A 19,101-nucleotide genomic window follows, 5' to 3' on the forward strand; every position below is an offset into this window, starting at 1 on the left:
TCTTGAGCTAAACATTATTATATGAGGTTATAGTCACAGATTACTTCAGATGGGTCTGTGATCCGGGGATTATTCTGATTGCCAGATTGAAGTCGGGAAGGAATTTATTCCCCTTGAATGAGGAATTTTTTTTCCCCCTTCCTCTGGATCCACAATTGAGGGGGGGGGGGGGGGGGGTAATAGGCTGAACTGGATGGACGATATACTTGCCAATTGCTGGAAACTACTTTTGAAAAATAAAGATCGTATTCATAGGTTTGTTTTTTTTACTGTTTACGTCAAAAAGCAGATTCACCCCGGGGTAGTATTCACGTCTGTCCGGAAAGGTGTAGTATTGCAGGGTTAACCATTACATGTCCAGCTGCACAAATAGTACATCCTGAATATATTAGAAGCAGCAGGATGTAGCCGCCGTCAGTCCTGCCAGGAGTGAAGAGGGGACAGACCACAGTGATCTGAGATTAAGTGCAGCGTGGAGAGCGGCTGAGTCTTCCTCTAGATACATGTAACTGTCTATATCCTGACACAACGTGACTCTTGTATGTATCACTTGGCATCTGATAGCAATAGGATTGCAAAGCCTCGTCACGCGGGTTTCCTGTGCAGCTTCAGTTCGCACCACCCACAACTGAAATCCTGATTTATGCACAAACCGAGCAGGGAGAACATAAAGTTACTCAGAAAGATAGAAACTAAGTGATTAGACCAGGTCACTCCCGGGGACACTTACCGCACTATAGTCACACCTACTGGTAATAACTGGACTTTGTAAAGCCTCATTCTGAGGAGCAATACATTGGCAGAAGCAAAACCAAGTGAGTCTCTCCTCTCCCCACTTTGGGTTAATATTTAGGCCCTTGTGTGGTCACAGCATGTAGATTTAGCAGATTCGGAACATAGTACATTTATCTTTGAGATCGGCTTATTTCATACTATTTTTGAATAGATCTGATAATCTCAATCCTTGCAATACATTTACATGACGCAATATTGTAAGTTTAAAAGTTCCATTTATTTCCATTTAGGGCAGAAAACGCACAAATCAGCATTGATATTTAACAGGAAACTGCATTCACAGTTACTAAACCGAAATCCTGTACAGCAGGGAGCCGAGCAAAGTGCAAGAGAATCTCGAGCGCCGGCCTCTCCACTTGTGCAGCACTACACCGCCTCTGTGCACAGCCACATTCAGGAAGTGCATAATCTGCTGAAAACCCATCGGGGGTGGGAGGTGAAGACATTAGAGGCGTCTCCGCCTGCTTGCTGCTTCCAGCACACTCTGCTTACTGGTCACATTCTTCAGCAGCCATACTTGGATAGTCTCGTTTCCAAAAAGTGTATAAACATGACAGCACAGGACGGCTCATTGTGGCACGTGCTCGGAGCTGTCACTGCGTGCATGATAACTGTGAGCACTGGGGTATTCGACACCGTTAGTACAGAACTAGGTTACAGTCACTATGCTGAAAAACCTATTCCAGGACTTCCCGGTTTTCTCGCCATGCCGTGTAACTCCCTGATTAACCTTGGATACATTGCGTTGGGTATATATTGGCTGGCCCAAGACGAAAAGGCTATCGGAATCAAGAGTCCGAATGGACGTTATCTGAAGAACGTCTTTTCCTGGATGGCTGTTGTATACGGCCCGGTCCAGTGGGCCAGGATATGGACTCAGGCACAATGGGCTGCAGTTCTAGACCAGTGGTTCACGTTGCCTATTTTTGCTTGGGCGATTATCTGGTGCAACTCCATACTAGACAACTGGGACGGTCAACACTTCGTAGTCATCGAGTTCCTCTCGTTGAGCAGTTATTTCCTGACTACGATCCATCCACATGGGTTTGAACTAGCCCTGGCCATACATATCATATGGGCATTCACTTCTGGACTGCGGTTGCAGAGAAGGTTTGGAGATTCCACCACAAAGATGTACTTGGTTCTTGCGTCGATATCGTGTCTTGGCTTTGTTAATCTTAAGCTTCTCGATCACTGGTTGACACAGTATGCCATTTTCCAAAGACTCACCGGACACTTCTGGTCGAAGATATGCGACATCTTGCAGTTCCATTATGCTTTCCGCTTCTTGGCACACCTAGACCGATACAGATTGACCAAGATGAAGAAATAAGAATCAAGGCATTTGCACGGCCGTATAAATGCAGGGAAGCTTTTCTTTTGATGGAATCAAGTCCCATTTAGCACAGAAGTAGATCACGGTCAACGATGCCTAAAAAGAACCAGAAAATCAAACCTTGGGTCATTTAGCACCAGGATGAGGGTAGAACATAATACAATCGGACGTGGAGGCCTCTGAAAATGTCAATGGTAATTAAATAAAAATCTTTGCTTAAAATCAGTTTGTGTATACGTCACCTTAGAAAGGTCACCTTCTAGAAAGGTCTTCCTGAAAGGTAGAAGTAGCATGCAAGGCAGCAGATCATCCCCATACAGTTTGCATTTTGCAGCCGCACAGCCCCAGTTTACCTTTTTTTTTTTGGCCAATGTGATCAGTCGACAAACAAAGGTTTGCTCATTTCTTGGCAGATTGTGGATGTTCGCTCACCAGCTCATTGGCCAATGTAAGAGCCATTAGGCCATCTTCACACAGTGCATAATCACGGCAGGCATTCCCTAATGGAAAACCTGCAATTATGTTGTAAATCCGCAGTGACTAAATTTGCACTTAAACAGTGCGCATATATTTCTTGTACATTTCGGTCGTGCAAAAAAAAAAAAAAAAAAAAAAAAAAAAAACCAAAAACAACCACAACATACATACTCCATTTTCCTGTGCATTTGTGCACCAAAAGTCCCCATAGCAGCCAATGGGAATGCACAAATGCACGCGCAATACGCTAGGAGATGCGTGAAACACTGCGTACAAGAACTCAGACTAATTAGCCATTCCAATGTCTGGAAGCATCAGTACTTTTTTTTTTACACAGGCAAAAAGTATAGTACAATACGCCAGTGTGTGTACAGAAAAACAACAAACTTTGTTTCGTGAATGTGCTGTGCTCATGCACACACAAATGTGCATACGCCCATGTGAAGCCAGCCTTAGGCTAATTTCACACTGGCGAGTAAGATATTGGGCTGTGATACTCGGCCTGATATCGTGCTCACCAACATGCGATTTTGCTGCTGATGCGAGGAGTTTTGTATCAAAACTGCCTTGCATCACTTCGGGGAGGTAGCGCTCTTCCTCCACGGCTGGTAGCCATGCCAGGGGATCGCAGAGTGTTTTCCATTGTTTTCAATGGGAAATCTTGCATCGCACTTGCGGACACCTAGCATGCGAAGTGATGCTGCCGTGGCCCCATTGTGGGCAATGGGCGATGCGAGGGCACACCCAAAGATAGGACATCAGAACTTTTTTTCCTGCATCGTGGTGCAATGTGGGGTAAATAACGGATAAATAGCTTATGCGTATGACCTCATTCAAAGGAATGGCGTTCATATTTGTGCGGCTCACAACGCGAAAATGTCGCGCGAGAATCTCAGCCATGTGAAACCGGCCTTCGCGTCTGTGTAAAAGGTACATTTTTCTGCCCATAAGGAGGATGTGTCAATCAGTGCTATTTACATGGAACCATTGTTACCTATGGGGATGTGCTGCTGACAAACTGATTTTTCTGTCCTCAAACAATGCAATCGATCGACGAAAGCGCCCGCTTGTCTGATACCCGCTGGGATGGTTACAAGGGGAAATGATCAGCTGGTGGAAAGATGGCTTCCAATCCACCTGTATAAACCGCACGGCCCATAGCCGCATTGCAAACCATAGTCATTTGCAGTAAGACACAAGCGGTTTTGCCAGTCGTTGAGTGTAAACCATGATGGTTCAAGTCATTTGCAAACCATTCCCGCTCTTCCCGAGAGAACAGACCAAAGATGGACGGAAGGGAAAAATGTGAACGTTGTTTGAAAGCAGGTCATCGCTCCGTGTAAAAAGACCTTTAGACGTCTTGTGACTAAAAGAACAAAAACATTACAGAAGTTGTCATTTTGTGGTCCCAAGAGTGTGTAGACTCGGCCCACAACAGGTAGTTTCGTTTCAAAACAACATTGAGCATAGGACTACAATACATAAAAGGCTCGATGTGATGGCGGTTGGTAGGAAACACCTGTTTAGTTCTTCTGGCACATGTTCCACGGCAAACAATGTTCCAATCTAGATCAAGTGATGGCGCTGTGTTCATTGTACTGAGAGGCCAGGGACATCGTGCATTATGGAGTTAAGACGTCAGGAAACCTGTAGACACAGTTTAAAGGGATTTTCCAACACTACAACTATTGACGACTTGGCCTCAGGATAGACCAATAGTTGATCAGCAGGGGTCCGTCGTTCGAAATCTCTACTGCTGACCTGATTGAAGACTGTGTGTTCAGGTGAGCGCTGCAGCCTCTTCTCCGGCATGTAACATGTATATTGGCCACGTGGCCTGAGAGCAGCCATGCGAATAGGACTGAGCTGCAATACCAAGCACAGCTGCTATACAATGTACGGTGTTTATGCCTGGTATGGGCTAAAGGGCCAACAGCACTCAACTGAGCTACCATGTCACTTCAGTCAGCTGATAGGCCAGGATCTCAAGTGGAGGACACTCAACGATCAGGTCATTATTAGTTTAGTGCTGAAGATCCCTATAAAGGCCATATTCAGGTGGATGGATGCTAGTTGTGCCCGGGAAACTCAAGTGCAACTTGCATCAAAGCAGCACATGGACCCTGTACATTGCATGTGCTATTCTCATCTGAAAATGGACAAGAAAAGAACATAGTGATTTATTTTTCCCTACATAGACCATGAGTCCATAGAATCATAAACTGGTAGAGTTGGAAGGGACCTCCAGGGTCATCGGGTCCAACCCCTGCTTAGTGCAGGATCACTAAATCATCCCAGACAATTGTCTGTCCAGCGTTTTTTGAACGCTTCCATTGAAGGAGAACTCACCACCCCCCGTGGCAACCTGTTCCACTCATTCATCCCACTGTCTAATATCTAATCTGTGTCTCCTCCCTTTCAGTTTCATCCCATTGCTTCTAGTCTTTCCTTGTGCAAATGAGAATAGGGCTGATCCCTCTGCACTGACAGCCCTTCAGATATTTGTAGACAGCTATTAAGTCTCCTCTCAGCCTTATTTTTTGCAAGCTAAACATTCCCAGATCCTTTAACCGTTCCTCATAGGACATGATTTGCAGAATGCTCACCATCTTGGTAAATCTTCTCTGAACTTGCTACAGTTTGTCTTTTTTTAAAGTGGGGTGCCCAGTCCATGTGAAAGATTGTCTGAATAGCCCCATAGGTCATGGGGTTGCGTTCTACCCATAAAATACAACAGCACACAGCCCGCATATATGGCTGTCTGAATGGGCCCTAAAGGAGAGGTTCATCCAAATACTTTGCCAAAATTTGCGACTTTTTTTTTTTTTTTTTTACACCAGAAAACTGGCACCACACTCGCTCACCCCGAACAGCAAACTGGGCACAGCCTCCTTGCCCCCAGAGGTTTACAATAATACACCAGAAATTTGTTTAAATTATAGCGCCAATCTAGGCCAGCTCATACCTGTCTTAGAGTTCACCTTTAAATCGCACATATAAGCATAATTAAAAGTTAAAGTGCACATTAGATTAAGAGTGACGTATAAAATACCAGGCTTAATAAATTGCCCCTTTGTATTTTCAAAAGCCCCCCCCCCCCCTTCTTTTCTGACTTCCTCTGGTATACCGACAGATGTGCCAACTCCTCCATTCACAGAAAAAAAACAACCCTGTATTACCCTGAGCAAACCTATCCAAAATCCTGGAAGTGCCCGTGTGCAAAACCCGCCACCCACTTTCAGGCAGCGTTGGCCCCTATCTCCAGCATCAATGGAGACTGCTAGCAGCTTTCACATTCCATGACATCATAGATTGGCACATGTAACAACATATTTTATTCTGCGCACTCCCACCGCATAGAGGAGAATGATCTGAACCCTCTGACGGATCAACTCAGATATGAATGCCAAGTATGCTCAGAAATGCAAGATACAGGAAAAGGTAAAAGGGATGAGCCAACAATGCCGGCATTCATCCAGTCCGATCACTGGCACACAGGTTCTTCATTGTCGTCACGTGCGCCTCTACCCCCAGTACACATACTAAAGTAACAAAAAAGATCTTATATGGATCTGCAAGGGGGACGGTGCCATTAAGGAACCTCCATTGCTACAGCAATTTTGAAATGGGAAAAGCAAGAAAAAGGTCCTAGCTGCACAGCATATTAACCCCCGGCGCCCTGTAATAGTCTTTTTGTTAGTCAAAGTACGGCTTTGCAGAGACATTTATGGCAGACCCAAAGCATGCAGTATACTGAAAGTGTCCAGCAGGTTTAGGTCCCACTTCTGCACAGGGAATGAAAGGACATTTCGCTAAACATCTGTCCATTTATAACCAAGTCTGACGTGGACTTGCAGGATTCCTGTCTTCTAATAGGTGGCGCTATAGAGGTATTGTTCCATCTTCACATTTGCATATATTTCCCAGAAAAGCATGGATGGCCTTATAAGTCTCTTCACATCACTACGTGCTCTCCCTAAAGGAGAATCATTACACCTTCTGACTCCCGTCCTAGGCCTCTCACCCAGTAACCTACTGTACACCAATTAGGGGAACACCCCTCCCCCCCAGTCTCTCTTTTCCTTCTAGAAGAAATGAAAGGCTGTGACGGGTTTATCAAGCGCTGGCTCCCATTGGTTCACGGGCACCACGGCTCAGCCAATCAGAGCAATCTCTTGCTGGAGGCAGGGTATTCAAGCCCCGTTACCAGCAAGAGATGTTCTGTCGGTGCTGAGAACTAAATGGAAGCCTGCCAGAGCGCTGGAAACCAGTGGGAGGGACCCGGACAGCGCTTGCTAGGCGAGTATAAGACACCCCCCAAAAATAAGGCACTGTGCCTCTTTTGTGGCAAAAAAAAAATTAAGACAGGGTCTTATTTTTTTGGGGGGGGGGGGGGGGGGGAGAACACAGTAGAAGTGTCAGCTACATCTCTGTGCGAGTCTGCCTCCTTCTCCTTCTAGTAGATACCTCATCTCCCTCCTCTCTAACATGTCGCTGCTCATCTATGAACGACTTGACTATGAATCTGGAGGCAGGTGGACTGTACAGGAATGATCATTGCTGGGACAACTTGTAGGACATCTGCGCCCGTCAGGGCCCTTTTACACAACCCAAGAATTTTTTTTCCTTTTTGTGCTGAAAAATCAAAGGTTTCATTTGAGCTATATAACGAACTTTGCACTTTATCACATACTCATAAGCTTGCTGACGACGCTGTGCCTATTTAAGCACTTTATACTACGAAGGTAACAGTGATTTCTAGGTTAATGCACTTTGATTTTTCACACAGCCGGCATTACACATATCAGTTGTCCATTCAATAGACATTCATTTTCAGTCGTTCTACAAATCATTCTCCTCCATACCGGTCTATTTCCGCTTCCTTAAATTTACCCACTCATGTTGGTACCAGATTTGACCCCATCAAGCCAATAAGCTTTTGGGTGGTCTTTCCCCCCCTACTTCTAATTCCCAGCAGGACTGCCTTTTTAAGTGAATTTCTTTGCATGACCCGGCAGAAGTAGAATAGTTCCTGCGTGGTGATCTTGGTTTCTAGTGAGGTCTTTGGCTCGTTTCAGCCCAGGACTACTTTTGTTGGTGATGGTCACTGTGGACGGGATGCACAACAGTCTCCTCCACTATCACAACTCGAAGGCATCAATCTTCTGTCTTCCTGATTATCCAAGTCTCGCAGCCATGATAGCCAAGGGGAAGACAATCACACGGACTAACCTGGATTTTTTTTGTTGCAGTGACGATATCCTTACTTTTGCAGAGGACATTCACACTCACCATTGCATTCTGTTCAAGGACTAAAGCGCCATTTACACGGGACGTTTATCACAAACAGAGGTCTTTTGAGCGATAATCGTTGAGTCTACATGCTACCATCGTTAGAGTTTCGGCCATATGATGATTTTATGTTGAGTTTAAAAGCCATCGTTAGGCCAGACAGCTGATAGCACACTGTGATTCTCCATGGGACCACTGATAACATTGTATTTAGCTGCAGTCCCGCAGCAGAACAAAGGGGCTGTATGCAGATAACAGACCACCCGCTGTTATCTGCATACAGCAGAGGGAGGCTCGTTTACATGCAAATGAAGCCAATAAGCTACTAAGGGGCATTAGTGCCCATTAGCAGCTTATGCAAAATGATTGCTCAAACTGTCAATCATCCTATCTTTTGGACGAATATTGAGCTATCATCTTTGTGTGTAAATGGGCCTTGTCAATTTTGGAACCAAGGAAAATGAACAACCTGAAAGCCAAAGACAAAGCCATCTACGGCGTCAATTGCTTTGTTGTATTTTCCATTTTTGAAGGTTGTCATCCTTTGTTTTCTTGACGTTCAGCTGCAAACCCCATCTCACTGCTTTCTACTTGAGCTTTCAGAACGAGCCGTTCCTGATCTTTTCTGCCTTCGGTCAGTAGGGTAGTGTCGTCGGCATTAGACACATTATCTATCTACGTACATACACACTATAATGTGATGTGGCCACATTGCACATGGCTTTGGTCGATTGCATAAAAAACAAAAAACATTGGACTGCAGAGTCAAATACTCAAAAAAAAAAAAATAGGTCTTTAAATTTTATTGAAGTCAAGGAATAAAGAAGCAGAGATACTCTGCGCTATCGGAGACTCCGGTCTTTGGAGCAAGAAGTTTTTCCATAACAGACAAAATGGCTGAACATCAGCAGTGCAATTAATGATTGTAACAGAGCCATATAAAAACGTGAGGACAATGCTCATTATAAAAGAAAAGCACAATAGTCTACTAAAAATAATAAATACTAACAAACATTCTCCGAATTGAAGTTTCGCTTGGTTTCCATCAGTAATACCAAACTTGTGTCATGGAAATAGTAACACTTGTGTGATTGGAGCCTGAAATCCTGTACTTCTGGGCCATCCACTGTCTGAGAACACTTCCAATGCTGATAAAAGCTTCTTTACAGTCATCAGTCTGCAAGCTAGAGTTACTGGGGGAGGCTGAGAACTTTTTGCCACTGTAAATCCAAAAGCCTTTCCTCCAAGGGTCTAGCTGGGAAAGTCATCACTTTCTTCTGGGTATCCTCGGCCCTCTGAAGGGTATTCTACAGAAAAAGGAAGGATGTGTGTTAGATTGCTGGATGCAACGCAGAACCCACCACAGACTACACCAAATATCTGCGCCCAGGCGTCAAATCTATATCCTCCATCCTCAAAGCCTAGGGTTGCGACCTGCACGGTAACCCACTGGCCTATTACAGGCCGGTATTTTCAGAGCCTGCACTGCCCCCTAGTGCCAGTTAACCCTCCTCCGGCAGTCCTGACATGAGGGGAAACACAGACCTGCAGAGCTGACAGCTTCCAGGACCTCCAATGATGTCATGTCATGTGATGTGATACCCTGTGTGCGCGCGATGTGTGCGGGATGTGTGGGGGGATCAGGATGGACGTAGCACAGCCGTGTGCGGGATGTGTGGGGGGGATCAGGATGGACGTAGCACAGCCGTGTGCGCGATGTGTGGGGGGGGATCAGGATGGACGTAGCACAGCCGTGTGCGCGATGTGTGGGGGGGGGGATCAGGATGGACGTAGCACAGCCGTGTGCGCGATGTGTGTGTGTGTGTGGGGGGGGGGATCAGGATGGACGTAGCACAGCCGTGTGCGCGATGTGTGTGGGGGGGGGGGGATCAGGATGGACGTAGCACAGCCGTGTGCGCGATGTGTGGGGGGGGGGATCAGGATGGACGTAGCACAGCCGTGTGCGCGATGTGTGGGGGGGGGATCAGGATGGACGTAGCACAGCCGTGTGCGCGATGTGTGGGGGGGGGGGGAATCAGGATGGACGTAGCACAGCCGTGTGCGCGATGTGTGGGGGGGGGGGATCAGGATGGACGTAGCACAGCCGTGTGCGCGATGTGTGGGGGGGATCAGGATGGACGTAGCACAGCCGTGTGCGCGATGTGTGGGGGGGGATCAGGATGGACGTAGCACAGCCGTGTGCGCGATGTGTGGGGGGGATCAGGATGGACGTAGCACAGCCGTGTGCGCGATGTGTGGGGGATCAGGATGGACGTAGCACAGCCGTGTGCGCGATGTGTGGGGGATCAGGATGGACGTAGCACAGCCGTGTGGGCGATGTGTGGGGGATCAGGATGGACGTAGCACAGCCGTGTGCGCGATGTGTGGGGGATCAGGATGGACGTAGCACAGCCGTGTGCGCGATGTGTGGGGGATCAGGATGGACGTAGCACAGCCGTGTGCGCGATGTGTGGGGGATCAGGATGGACGTAGCACAGCCGTGTGCGCGATGTGTGGGGGATCAGGATGGACGTAGCACAGCCGTGTGCGCGATGTGTGGGGGATCAGGATGGACGTAGCACAGCCGTGTGCGCGATGTGTGGGGGATCAGGATGGACGTAGCACAGCCGTGTGCGCGATGTGTGGGGGATCAGGATGGACGTAGCACAGCCGTGTGCGCGGTGTGGGGGATCAGGATGGACGTAGCACAGCCGTGTGCGCGGTGTGGGGGATCAGGATGGACGTAGCACAGCCGTGTGCGCGATGTGTGGGGGATCAGGATGGACGTAGCACAGCCGTGTGCGCGATGTGTGGGGGATCAGGATGGACGTAGCACAGCCGTGTGCGCGATGTGTGGGGGATCAGGATGGACGTAGCACAGCCGTGTGCGTGATGTGTGGGGGATCAGGATGGACGTAGCACAGCTGTGTGCGCGATGTGTGGGGATCAGGATGGCAGGCCGGCACTGCAGTGACAGTGTCAGGACCCGAGGAGGAGAGCAGAGGAGCAGTATGAGGTATGTACCATGTACTGCATGTAATCTTGTATGTTTAGGTGGTATACGTTTTACCAGCTGTACATATTACATACAGGACATATCCAGGTTACATCAGAATCACTATATACAGGGGAGCTATATCTCCTGTATATAGTGATATGGACCCTGCTGGGGTAACCTGGGAATCTCATATATAATTATATACGTGTAGATTGTATGCGTTGTGAGCGTCTGCAGCGTGTTCTCGTGAGTAGCGCGAATCGCACTAAACGTCAGCTACTCGTGAGAACACGCTGGCCTGGATCCCACACATGCGCACAGCCGCTGGACGGGATCCAGGAGATAAAGGAGGGGGGAAAAAATGGTGAGAAGTCACGCCCCCAAGCCATGCCCTTTTTAACCATGGCCGATATTTTTTCGTGACAAAGGTGGCAACCCCATCAGAGCCGTACAGGAAAAAATACTGGAAGCACTGACGCAGACCTGAATGTTGCCACATAGACCCCACTGACTATATTGGGGTCTGTCCGGCCTCTAACATTCCCCCAGATGATGTAACTCAGCATGCTGCACTAATGCATCTGAGATTTTATGCCAGATCTGACAAGGAGCCTCCAAGCGTAGGTGTGAACAAGCTCTAATCCAGCATCTGTATGACCAGCTGCTGGATTGTCAGATACATATATAGTTTATAGTTTAATCACTTAAAGGTGTTTTCCCACTACTTTAGATTGCTTCACAGCCCCTTTGTACTTCCTGGTTGCTGCTGACCACACCATGTGACTGCTGCAGCCAATCGCTGACCACACCAGTAATGTTCTATAGCCAGCGATTGGCTGCAGTCACATGTCCTGGTCTGCAGCAACCAAGAAGCACAAAGAGGCTGTGAAGCAATTTAAAGTAGTGGGAAAACCCTTTTACAGTCCTGGTTCTTTAAGGGGTGGTTATGGTTACTGGACAATATCCCTTTAATAGGACTGCCTATAGTAAAATAAACTGAGTAGTGCTTAACTCTGCTGCCACCGGAATTCAGCGCTGCAGCCTTGCTGTGATCCCAGTGTTGTGACAGCTGATGTCACGGGAAGTCAGGTGACCGCTGCAGCGTTACATTCCCAAAAATGAACAGGGATGCTGCAGCAGTCAGCCAACTTCTGGTGTAGTCAGCTGTCACAACAAACGCCGGGAGCACAGCGGGGCTGCAGCGCTGGATTCCGCCAGAGGGCAAGTACTGCTCAGTTTATTATTTTACTACAGGCAGTCCCCATTAAAGGGATGTTGTGCAGGAGCCAAGAACCCCTTTAAACCTGCACATTTACAGCAGGAGCTTATGCTTTATCTGCCATTTTTGTCTCCTCTGATTTCATACGCAACGAGCGCTGTTGATCCTGGCGGTCAAGTGATTGTTTCAGCTTTCTGCAATCATGTGATCAGTCAGCAGCTGGGACTAATTAGTAACAGCCTAAACTGCAACAACGGTCACTGAGACGGTATAACAGAGGGGACTATCGGGGCTTTGAAACAATTGTTGTTCCAAACAAAAGAGTGGACAATTGTTCACGTTTCGTCGTCTTTGATTTAAAGAGGACCGAAAAATCCGCGGGTTCGTTCACCAATCGTCTGGTTTAAAGATGGCTCGTTAAGTCTCTGTATAAGTGAATGAGAACCTATGTTAGACTGAACGAGCCAACAATATATCTGCTTGTATGAACAGGCTGCCCGTGAGCGGATGAGCCAGCGGTGACATCATTCGCGCAAATAATATCTGCAAGTCCAAAAAAAAGGACCCCAAGGGCGTCTTCACACAACCGTATGCGCAAATATGAAGGCCTTAGTGCGCTGTATTCGCGCATGAACGAGGTTGATTTGCATGTGCGCACGTAGTACTGTACTATTTGCACAAACAGGGCCAAGTCCCCTCCCCTAGATTAAAAGGCCAACGAGGTCCAGATGTGTTTTTTAGTGGTTTTGGATAGTGTTTCACTCATGCACTTGCATATTTGCGCACCTCCTATAGACTTCTATGGGGCCTTACTGCGCAAAATGCAGAAAGATAGAGCAGGTCCTACTCTTTTCTGCGAAACGCGCACATAAAACCACTCATGAGAAATTAATGGGGTCTATTCTCTGTTTTGCATGTGTATATTTTACGTGTGCAAAAAGGGTGTGAAGAAGCCCTAATTGGTCCGTTTAAACTAGTTGAATTCTTGACCTAATGTTTAAATTTTCTTTCGCGCATGCACAGGCCTAATGTCCACAGGCGGATTTAAATTGCGGTACCTGCGCAGATGATCCGCAGTTCAAGACGCCCATCGGGAAACAAGGGCGTCCGCACCTGAATTAAAGCATGCAAATTTGATTCGCGGATCTTTGGATGCAGAAATCAAATCGCAGCATGCCCCATTTCAGTGCGGTTACCACATTGACTGCTTCCATGGAAGCCGTCCGATCCGCAGCCAACACTGCGGACGGGCCGTGGATTCTGCCGGAAAGCAGGAGTTTGGTTGAGAAAGAAATTCTGTGCATGTGCACCGGCCGGCACTTCCACAGTACAGAAAAAAAGACGACCCGGTAGGCAGGGTCCTCGGCCGCGGGCAGGGTTGGATTCCGCTGCTGGCTCCTGCATATGGAATCCGACCTGCTTGTGGACATAAGGCCTACAAACTGGCTTATGGGAACGATTGTTAGTCTGATCATGTGATCACAGAGGATGGTGGTACATCTTGTTCACATGGGGAGATTCACAACCGGTCAGCGAGCATTTTTACGCATACTGAAAATGAAGTCTTTGCCAGTCTGCCGGCTGTTCATTGCCCCGTTACACAGGCAGATTGTTCGTGAAAGGCGTCTGCTAATCAGGCCATAAAATAAAACGAAGTTCTTTTACATTTATTTAAATTTTATTTCATTTTCTTAATCTTTGGGGATCAAAGCATTAACCCCTTGAGTGGCGGGTTTCCTACCACCCTGCCGTGCCCACCAGGGCAGGTTTTTTAAAATGGTCTAATCATTGAATTTCAACTAATTTTGCAGTTGGGTCTCAAGAGCCATAACTTTTTCATTTTTCCATTGACATGGCCAATTTTTTTGCGGGATAAGTTGTGATTTTTTAAACAGGGGGGGAGGAAAAAAAGAAATGGGGGGAAAAAAGAAAAAGGGGCCATGTCATTAAGGGGTTAAATAATGTATTAACTTCCTTCTCTGGGTCATTATGATGCATGGATACCACATGTGTGATTGTATTTTTGATTTTTTACAAAGTAAAAGGGAGACAAGTGTTTATTATTTTTTTACCAATTTTTTAGTCCCTTTAGGGGACTTTCACAGGGACCCATCAGGACCCCCTGATCACATTCCAGGGGTCCGATGGTGACAGCCCTTTACATGCTGCAGTCACAGACTGCAGCATGTAAAGGGTTAACACAGCAGAGATCGGAGGTTCTCTGATCTCTGCTGTAAGAGCTGGTACCTAGCTGTCCTGACAGCCAAGCACCAGCTCTCCCTGCCACAGAGACCATCGGCTTGCTTCTGACAAGCCGATGGTCTCTATGGCAACCTGTAAACAAAGCAGGAGATTGCCGACATATCGGCAATATCTTCTGCTGGTTTTTCAAAGCCATTGCACTGCTCTGTGTGGGTCTGTGCAGGCAGAGCACACTGTCACAGCTTGTGGCATTGTGCTCTGCAGCTCCCATAGTGATACATAGCCTGGAAATCTTCCGGGCTATGTGCAGTGGAGCTCGTCCTGGAAAATTTCCGGGCGTGCCACTCAAGGGGTTAAAAGGTGGTGGTGGTGGTGGTGGGGGGGGGGGGGGGGGTTATTAGTTTGGAGCAGCAAAGAGAAAAGCTTTAAACTTGGCAGTTGAACATTTATCTTGGGGTGAAGAGAAAGTGACTGTAATAGGCTGCCCTCTAGGGACTGTTCCCAGGGTGTGGGCCCACCTAATTCCCAGCCAAGGTCCAACCACGGCGATGGCACCTAGTGATAACCCTCTATATTCTGCTATTTCTCATTTACAATAGATGTTCAGAAATGAAATGGTTAAATTAGAGCTATTGAGAAGTCTGTGAGCGGACGGGGAAGAGGGGCAGCGCTGCGGGGCCGGTTACCTGGACTGGTTCCAGAGTACAGCAGTTCCAGGCTGTTTATTTTGCCCTGGTCGTACAGTGCCAGCTGCTCCACAAATCTCTGCTTGGCAGGGTTCACGATGATCTGGTGATGTGGCATGGAGATAGCTGGAAGAAAAAACGGGCTGTTAAACCTCCAACACAGAGCCGAGCGCTGACTACACTGAAAAGCAAATAGTGTCTCTCTGGAGGTGCCGGATCTCCGCGAGTCACGCCGGCCGAGAGCGGCCCGCTCCCAAAGTGCAGCCAGCAGCTCTCCTCTCCCCAACACTGCTGATAACAGGGGCCGCTGAGACGGCGCTGCTGCAGCTCAAACATAAAGAGAGCAAATGGAACAAAAAGTTACTGTTTTTCCTCAGTGCAATCGGACAAGTATTTTCTCTTGGTGGGGGAATGGAAAGGCAAAGAAAGAAAAAAGTCAAATCAATAGGAGACAAAGCTGTACATTTCCATACATTAAACATACGATTTTAGACTCAAAATGGGGGGGAAAAAACCTCAACTGCAATACTTTATTAAAAAAAACAAAAACAAACAAAAAACATGATTTCAGAGAGAAAAATGCAGAAACGGACACAAATGTATGATGAAAAGCGCTTTGGAGAAGCAATACCTGCAGTAGTGAAGGTGGAAACGCTCAGCCAAAACACCCCTTCTTATTTCGGCTACCAAGGCTGTCTGTCCACGGGCATTGCGCTTTAACACCGCAGACTTCTGCCGTGGGAGAACACTAAAGTCACCGCAATTTTCCACGATGAACCCACCATTATGATAGGTTCATCGCGGCATGTCGCAATTTTTAGGCGCGAGCGAAAAATAGCTCTGGATTTCCTGCTTGTGTATATCGGGCTGCGCTGTCCCTAGTTATCCTATGGAAAACATCTCAAGCGTGAGCTGCGTGCGATTTATCACTGCAGATCACGCTATGAAATACCGCCAGTGGCCGGCCAGCCTGATCTGTCAGTGGTAAGCCCAAGAGCTCATGCAGCAGTTCACAGTAAGTTTCATTTGCTGCAACCAGAAACCCCTCTAAACTTTGATACAAAAAGTAGATTGGAAAATTTACTTAAAACTTTCATTACAACTATTCCTATTTTCAAGATCTCTGCTTGCTGTCATTTAACACCAGAAGGGAATACTCATCTGGAGATGCTGCATTGGACCGGCAAATGGCAGTGTATAATCAGAAACTGGGCAATGGCTATAAGACACCACATGGACAACAGCTGGACAGGCTCGGAGTGACCCCATAAAAGGTGCAGGTAGGTGGTCTCCAGTATCTGGATCCATGCTGACTGCATCCCACAGTTTCTGGAGGATCCATAGAGCAAACACGACGATTGAGGTGGTCCCACAGATGCTTAATTACGTTCAACTCTGGGAAATTAAGGGGTCAAGGAAGTACTTGAAGTCTTGGCCGTGCTCTTCCAACGACTGTCGGACATTTCTAGCAGTGTGACAGGTCACATTGTCTTGCTGGAAGATCCAATCAGAGAAGGCTACCTTTGCCAACCAGCGGTGGCCCAATTTCGATACAGCTGTGCAAACTGAAGCCTTTTCTCCCGATGTACCTTTGTTATCATAGATGCAATAGAGTCCACTGAACTGTTTGACACACATCTACCTTATTTTCATGGTGAGCTGCTCCATGGTAAAGTATCGGTCGGCCCTCGCACATCTTCATAGCCAACGTTCACCTCTCACAACACCACATGGTGCTCCGCAATTTCTGTGCTGGGTATTCCCAATGGTGCCATTTGTCGTCTCGCTATATACTTTCACCCAATATTATGCCAACAGTTCAGACTGCGCAGTTTGAGAAATACCACCACCCTCGGCCCAAAAGCCAATCATCATCTTTTTTGCAACAAGTGATATATGTGAGCAGACAGCCTATCGCACACCTTATAAACCCACCAAGCCAACCACACATCACTTCCTTCATGGGCTATATGCTGCAGACCGTCCAAAGTAGGTGGTGGTCATAGTGTGACTCAGTGAATGCACTCTATAAAGCTTTCCTTCAAGCCAGAATACCCCTCTAAGAGGCACTGCCACCAGAATCCACAGGATAGGTGATAAATGTCTAATCATTGGAGGCCCCACCGCTGGGACCCTCAACCGGAGTGAATAGGAGTGAGGGTCTGCCGCTCCAGTCAAAGTTTATGGGACGGACAAAGAAAGCCAAACGCCGTACTTGGCCACCTTCATCAGTCCCCTAGACCTTGAATGAACCGACAGCATGCATGCTCAACCACCACTCTAGTCAAAAGTGTCTACACCGTGGTTGTGCAGTGAAGAGGAACAGGGGTCTCGGGGGACCCCCATTGCATTGTGGGGGTCCCAGTGGTCAGACATTTAACTCCTATCCTGCGATAAATGTGTATTGTTGATATACCTCCCTAAGGCTAGGGATTCACCAGGGCTTTACAGTCATAAATATCAGGCTACAGCTGCAGTCAAGTGAAACCCTATGAAAAGCCTCATGGTCACATTTACCTTGCGAGTCTCCAGATGCCGAGCCGCTCCCGCCTTGTGTACTACCACCTCTGTTAAGGTCTGAGGCTGTGAGCACTGTACTGCGGCCCTTCAGCGCCCTCATGTGAGGTGAGGAATGGGTCTCTTGTCCGCCTGGACTGGCACTACATTCGAGCCCGGGTGAAGCAGCAGCTAGGGATAACTCTGGGATACTTTCATCACTTTCTTCGGGTAAATTTGGAGTCCTTTGACTTTCGCATGAAGAAATAGTGCAGAAATTCTCCAGTTTCTCATCATATTGTAAGGGGCTGTAGGGCCGGACGCTGCCTGAAGCCAGAGCGCCCCCGGAAGTACCATATGGAGTAAATTTGTCAGTGTTTTCCTGAGGGGTAAGTAGTGAAGCCTGCAGGCTGGAAAGGAGATCCAGGACAGGAGGAAAGGAATCTTGGTCATCCGCAAGTAAAGAGCCGTCGCCATCGCCGCGGGGTCCCGTCTCCGAAGTGTGCAGGAGGAGCTGCAATCTACTAATGTCGTTAAACACCTGAAAAGACAATGTGAGAAAGGGAATTAAAGACGTCTTACTTGGCCCCTCTTGGAATGAGGTTATTACATTCCTACATGACTATTCCATGTGCCCGCTCTCCTCAAAACAGGTCTATTAGGAATTACTGATGGCATTCTAGGGCAGTCTGATATTCTTCAGGTTTTTGCTTTTCTGTGCAAGGAAGGAGACTATGGCATGGAAATCCATGGACCAGCGATCTATCTCAATACTGATATTGTATATTAAAACAATAGCATACCGTATGAGTAGGAAGGCATGGTTGTACTCCATGATGGTATGGGGCACCGCCACGAGGGCCCTGGAACAAGATTTCAATCTTGTGCTGTGGCCCCTGTAAGATGGAGAGTAAAACCCAATTGCAGAGTTGAAAAGTAGCATGTGAGAAGCAGAAATCTGCTCTACACATCTCTAAGTCCCGGTGGGACCGCTGCTATGGCTGAGGTAAGGAAAGCGTACGGGAAGTGGTCTCCTTCTGCTATGATACATGCATGGCGCCTCGTTGGACCTGTGGTCATTCCAAGCAACTCCCAATGTGATCAGTACCTGAATCTCCTGTAGACAACGGTGATGACTTCCTGGATGATCGGGCCCCCCATCATAGCATGAGGCGGACACTTCCAGTACTTTCCTTACTTCAGACACAGCAGCGGGACGTAGAGATGCAGAAAGCGGATTTCTGCTTCTCACATACTACTCTTTCAACTTTGCAGTTGGGTTTTACACCCTCACAGGGGCCACAACACAAAATTGAAACCAAAAAATTCTGGGGACGTCAGGGGCCCGCGCCGTACCATTATGTAGAGCATCCATGTTTTCATGTTCAAGTACACTGTTATTTCAATCTAAGTCACAAGTACTGAGATATGGCGCCGGATCCGGCTTTTCGCCTTCCAACTGTGAGATTCTATTCCTGAATAGGAAATAGATTTGGAAAATCTGATCAAGCTGGTTGGAAGTTGCAGATACCGCAGCATTACATTTTTGGGTGTAACTGTTCTGTGCAAGAGGCGATCGCTCAGGCATTCGCAGATTTCT

The 19,101-nt window shown here is 47.4% G+C and overlaps 2 protein-coding genes across 4 annotated transcripts in view; one reads left to right on the forward strand and one right to left on the reverse strand.

The window, feature by feature from the left end:
• Positions 1-418: 418 nt before the first annotated feature.
• On the forward strand, positions 419-2,356 carry TMEM187 (transmembrane protein 187). 3 transcript variants are annotated; one of them, XM_066579771.1, is made up of 2 exons: positions 419-505; positions 1,026-2,356. In XM_066579771.1, exon 2 carries the CDS (start codon positions 1,346-1,348, stop codon positions 2,126-2,128), a length of 783 nt encoding a protein of 260 aa, XP_066435868.1. In that variant the 5' UTR covers positions 419-505; positions 1,026-1,345; the 3' UTR covers positions 2,129-2,356. The 3 variants fall into 3 exon arrangements, with proteins under 3 accessions (XP_066435868.1, XP_066435867.1, XP_066435866.1); XM_066579770.1 differs by having other exon boundaries at positions 442-539; XM_066579769.1 differs by lacking the exon at positions 419-505 and adding an exon at positions 561-815.
• Positions 2,357-8,687: 6,331 nt separating this feature from the next.
• The window catches only part of IRAK1 (interleukin 1 receptor associated kinase 1), a 63,224-nt gene continuing 52,810 nt past the window's right edge, over positions 8,688-19,101 (reverse strand). Inside the window, exons 11-13 of the mRNA XM_066580733.1 lie at positions 17,523-18,042; positions 15,006-15,131; positions 8,688-9,207 (exon numbers count right to left, since the gene is read on the reverse strand). Coding sequence (XP_066436830.1) covers positions 9,152-9,207; positions 15,006-15,131; positions 17,523-18,042 — 702 coding nt within the window. The 3' untranslated portion in view covers positions 8,688-9,151. The remainder of the gene's footprint in view (positions 9,208-15,005; positions 15,132-17,522; positions 18,043-19,101) is intronic.

The sequence above is a fragment of the Eleutherodactylus coqui genome, chromosome 10, assembly GCF_035609145.1.
Source record: "Eleutherodactylus coqui strain aEleCoq1 chromosome 10, aEleCoq1.hap1, whole genome shotgun sequence".
Classification (NCBI taxonomy): Eukaryota; Metazoa; Chordata; class Amphibia; order Anura; family Eleutherodactylidae; genus Eleutherodactylus; species Eleutherodactylus coqui.